The following is a 5,106-nucleotide window of genomic DNA, read 5'->3' on the forward strand; positions in this document are numbered from 1 at the left end:
GATTCGAGTAACTACGATTTCAGTTTTCAACGATTTCAGTCGTCGCTTTCAAGACTCTGTTTCCTTTCTTGCGAGCGAGAAGGGCCTTGAGATTTTCCTTTCTTGCAAAGAGTACATAAAAACATATTGAGAAACCATTGAAAATATTCGAATTTTGCAATAGTATTCGAAGAAATTCGAAAAAAAAAAATATGAATTTTTATTCCAAATGATATATTATTGACCAAACGATAGAGACGTTTCAATCAAGAGGTCTATTGTCTTTTCAGCAGGCTCTTGTAAATCTTGTGAATGAGTCTTTTTTTGAGCATCGTATTTCTTAAAGTAAAAGTAGTCTTTCTTTGTTCACCTCTCGAGCACGTATCGCCGTATTCACTAAAAAAACAAAAGACAGAATAGTAAAAAAAAAAGAGAACGTTAGAGAGGGAACGTTCGCCAAGAAAGCGCAAAATTTGTGTTCGGTTTCGTATACGTGAGTCCGAAAACGTCAGTTCGTTACCCTCTTTCTCGTGCTTTATTTATTAGGATCATTCGCCTTTTTCGATACTAATACGTTTTCGATCACTTGTTGTTCGTCGAGTTAATGTCGATTTAATAGACGAGTCGGTGTTGATAAGGGTATCCCCGTGATTGGGAGCTTAATTGAAATTGAGCCGCGTTAGAGTAAGGATCGTACGCCTGTAAAACGGAAAATAAATATCAATACAATTCTAAATATGAATTTTAATCTTCTTTTTAAATTTTTCTTTAAAAAGACGAACCGATATCAATTAATTTTTTTTCAAGATGTTACCTGCGAGCGTTTCCTGGAGATCATAAACCTCTTCTCGGGAGCACTGTAATAAGTCTGTTGAGGATAAACCAAACCGTATTGAGGGCTGCCGTATTGAGATGTTGTATCGTATTGCTGCCCGTACTGGTTCTCGTATTGTTCATAATAACCGGATGGATGGGTACGAATGATCCCGATGTCCGATGGTGACAAAGAATCTAGGCTGTAGTGACGAGGAGGATACACCGAGGAATCCATCCACGGAATAACTTTGTAATATTAAAAGTCGTAACATTAATTTATCAAGATATAAATCGATATGCAAGGTATGAATATATATATATGTATATTTTTTTTGGACTTACTGTTTCGAGAATCCTCTTCCTCGAGAAGATTGTCTTCGTCATCTACATTTTCGTATTCCTCGTTCATATATTTATGCCAGTTTCTACGAAGATATTTTTAAAGATAGATTTAAGATTTTTTAAATTTATTTTTTAAAAAATTTTTTTCAGTTACTGATGTCAATGGTATTAATTGTCCTTACCGTTTGCGACGTTCGTTTTCCCACAAGGAGAGAAGAGTTAAAACGTCTTCCGGATCGATATCCAATTCCCTCTTGAATCGTGGTTCTTGATAAATGGGAACGCTGAAAATTCGAAATTAGATAAAATTTTTATCATATTCTTCTTTTTCACGAGAAAAGGAAAATGGTAATTTTTAAAATGTTGGCAATAGTTCTAGCATTTCGATTCACGAGAAAAGGAATGATAATTTTTAAAATGTTGGCAGTAATTAGCATCTTGATTCCGTATTCTCGACATCGATTTCCTATTGGTTCGAGGTTTAATGTGAATTTGTTGCACGTAACCAGATCGTGATGTGTCATAATACTTTGAATAAAAAAAGACGAATAAGAAAATGATATATTGAAATAATATACGAAGAGAAGATTGCACGCGTTTGCGCTGATAGGATGTTGTCCTAGGTCAGGTCCACCGAGCATGCTTGGTACATGCACTGTTAAAGATGATCGATATGATGGTTACCGACTAATATCATCAGCTGATTGGTTGGTCATATGCCAAAACGATTCGATTCGTCAGGTGGTTTCATTCAGCTTTTCCACTGACTTCATTAGTACATTCATATATATATAAAATAAGCCGAAAAAAAAAAGAAAAGTGTTCAGGGTGTAATATAAATAATCATTTAATATAACGAAACGTTTAAAAATTAAATAGATAGAAACAAGCAATCTGTTTCCAATTCTTAATTTTAATATATATTCGTTGATATAGCGAAGAACGAAGAAACAGAATCACAGACATATTAAAAAAATTTAAGATCATTTGTTTGAAACTTAACTTTGAATTCTATAATTTGCATATCAAAATATAAATTTTTATTTTTCTTTTACGTTTTCTGTTAATTAATAATATAAATAATGCTTATCGCATAATCTTGTCACCGGTTGAATATAAATTCTCGGAATAAAACTCCGAGAATTATTATGCATTTCATGGAAGTATCGACGCTAACTAGAAGTCTATTCTCGTCGGTTGATTAACTGGTGATATGTCAAGTAACAGTCAAGTTTGACCTACTTTTGCTGGCTGGTTCCATTCAGCTTTTCGTGGACCCACCCCTTAGAAGTTACCCTATTGCGTCACAAGTATCGAACGTCCCGATAACTGCACCAAACTGTACATGTATACGTATTTGTTCGTCTGTGTGCGAGTTCACGCGTCCACCTACGCGTTCGAAAACACGTACACGCCCACGTGAACAATTTATTGGAAAATTTTCCAACTGACGTGATCATTTTGTGTGTTAAATTTGTACAATTTTTTTTTCAAAAGTAATTTTTTTCTTAATATTTATATTTATATGCAAATATACGTATTTTTGCGACAAGTTTATTATTTCCATTATCGATTTTTGCAAATTTTAATTAATTCATTTTTTTTTCTGAGATATGAAAAATTCATTAAAAATATAATTAGGTATGGCTTTTAAGTTAATATTATTTTTTTTCTGTCTGTTACTGAGAATATAAATTAATTAAGATTTAATAGTTAATTTTTCGTATTTTTTTTAACACCAATAATGAAAATTAAGCTCGTTATTATTACAATTATGCGATTTTTACAAGATTTATAGCCTTTTAAATCTTGGCATTTTTTTTCTATATAATAGATATTATTTCGTTTATATTATTTTATAATATTATAAATAAAATGACCTGTGACATTTATTTACAGGTCAAATAATATACACTTGGAACTACGTTGGCGCATAAAAATAAAAGTTTGACGTAAGAAACTTAAAAGTAATTGATCATGCTGTGACGTATAGTATAGAACGTCATTGTCTCTACGTCTTTTAGTTAATGATGACGATTCTATGTAAACGTGGTGCGCTATAAATACCATCGATAGCCTTCGTTATAAAACTATCGACTTCCGATTTGAATTGGAACGTCTAGAGTTTTTCTTATAGTATCGTGAACGTGTGTACTGTAGATTGTTAAATGATAATAATAAAAATATAATAAATAGAAAAAAAGAAGATGAATAAGGAAAATAGAGAAAACTATATAAATTATATCCTTTTTTTTTACAGGTATTCTAGTCTTTTTATAATGCCTCTTCATCACAATCTACGAATTATTATGACGAAATTAATGAGAGGAATCGATTGTGGTCAACTTTGATAACGACAGCTTCTCCTCGTATTGAACCGACTTGGTCGTCAAGTCTACTGGCGTTTCTGCCGAGGGCAACGCCCTCGCCAGCCCTCTCATCCCCATTCAGAAGAAACGTCGAAGAAAAAGAGGGATGTTCCGAGTAAGAGAACGGGAAGGGAAGCTTTCGCAGGGGTGGAAATTACAGACAAGTTAGCGAGTCGATTCACTGCTCGAGGCAGTTCGTTCTACAGGTGAATTTATCCAATACATTACAAATGTTGAATCTGCATGAAAATGCATTCAACAAAATGTAAGCAATATGATACAATTACATTATAAACGGTATTCAAAATTTAAAACGGATTAATAAGGAATTAAATATAGTTCATTGACTAAGAATTTTGCATAATGAACATTTTGTTTGTCGAATGAACGACTTTCTTCTTTCATTATCTTTATTTATTTATTTATTTTATTTTTGTGCATTAATCTAAAAGTGCAATATAATTAAGTTTGACTTACTTTCTCTTCACTTGCGTCTGCACAGATTGCTGAGTAGATGTTGGAGACTGGAACGAAGTGGTTGATGGTTTTATAGTTGTTGATCCTGTGATAGCCGCTGATTTCTCGGATCTTTTCCGCCGTTCTTCGTTCGTGTAGTAACGAGAGTAGGGCGAACTATCCCATATCTGGGGTATTTCGTATCCCAGTTCATTTACTGTTCCATAACTGAAACAGAAATAAAGATCACACTGCTTAACTTTAATATTAAATTTTAAAGGTAAAATTTGTTAAATTTATTAATGTTACTTACTCGTAATTTTTATGATCATAGAAGGCATTGTTAGGTGTATTAGAACGAGAGGGTTTCTCTTCTTCGATAAGAGCTGCTTTTAATCCGCCTAATCCTGATGCAGCTAGAGTTCCTTAGATAAACATAACATCATAATATAAATCAAAATGCTTAAAGATTGATAAAAATGGTTAAAAATATTTGCTTAAACGTTTGGATCCTTACTTTTTTCAGCGGTAGACGAATATGATGAGCTTGGATTATTCTCTGGTTGGTGATTCTGTTGGTTGCCGAACATCAACATTTCCTGTGCCCGTTTAGCTGAAGTCAAAACGAATATCATTAATCATCGTTGATTTTATATAAATAACATAAGATAACATTTTGCCTTACATTTTGGTCTCATCGTTTGTTCAGTCTTTTTTGTATCTTCTGCCAGATTTGTTGGCAAAGATTGGACAATCATGAGGAGAGAGCACAGAGTTAGTAACCACACCCAATCGCACATCATCTGTAAAAAAATTGATTTTTTATATTAGAATTTAAACTTTAATTTAAACTTTAATTAATTTTATACTTGAAGAACAAGTATATATTCTTTATTGACTAAGATTATGCAAAGGTTTCTTGACCCTTTAATCAAACATGAAATTGATTGTAGTTAGAAGAGTAGGGTCGCTATAAAGTGTTTCCTTCGTGCACAGACGTTGACGTTTACACCCCTTGCAAGCGCAAGTAAATGAAGATAGCAGGTCACAACGAAAGAATCTTAAATGTCACATAATGCGAAATGTCAGGAATCTATTTCCATTGCATGTGAAAAATTAAAGGGCATATATGTCGGAAGTTTCA

The 5,106-nt window shown here is 32.9% G+C and overlaps 1 protein-coding gene across 1 annotated transcript; it reads right to left on the reverse strand.

Moving 5' to 3' along the window:
• Positions 1 to 298: 298 nt before the first annotated feature.
• LOC102673987 (prohormone-2) lies at positions 299 to 4,786 on the reverse strand. The gene is made up of 8 exons (XM_006614327.2): positions 4,648 to 4,786; positions 4,480 to 4,575; positions 4,276 to 4,387; positions 3,984 to 4,190; positions 1,320 to 1,421; positions 1,138 to 1,220; positions 794 to 1,041; positions 299 to 678 (listed from the first exon to the last, which is right to left on the reverse strand). The coding sequence occupies exons 1-8, from the start codon at positions 4,763 to 4,765 to the stop codon at positions 592 to 594; spliced, it is 1,053 nt and encodes a 350-aa protein (XP_006614390.1). The 5' UTR covers positions 4,766 to 4,786; the 3' UTR covers positions 299 to 591.
• Between the last annotated feature and the right edge of the window lie 320 nt (positions 4,787 to 5,106).

The sequence above is a fragment of the Apis dorsata genome, unplaced genomic scaffold (assembly GCF_000469605.1).
Source record: "Apis dorsata unplaced genomic scaffold, Apis dorsata 1.3 scaffold_174, whole genome shotgun sequence".
NCBI lineage: Eukaryota > Metazoa > Arthropoda > Insecta > Hymenoptera > Apidae > Apis > Apis dorsata.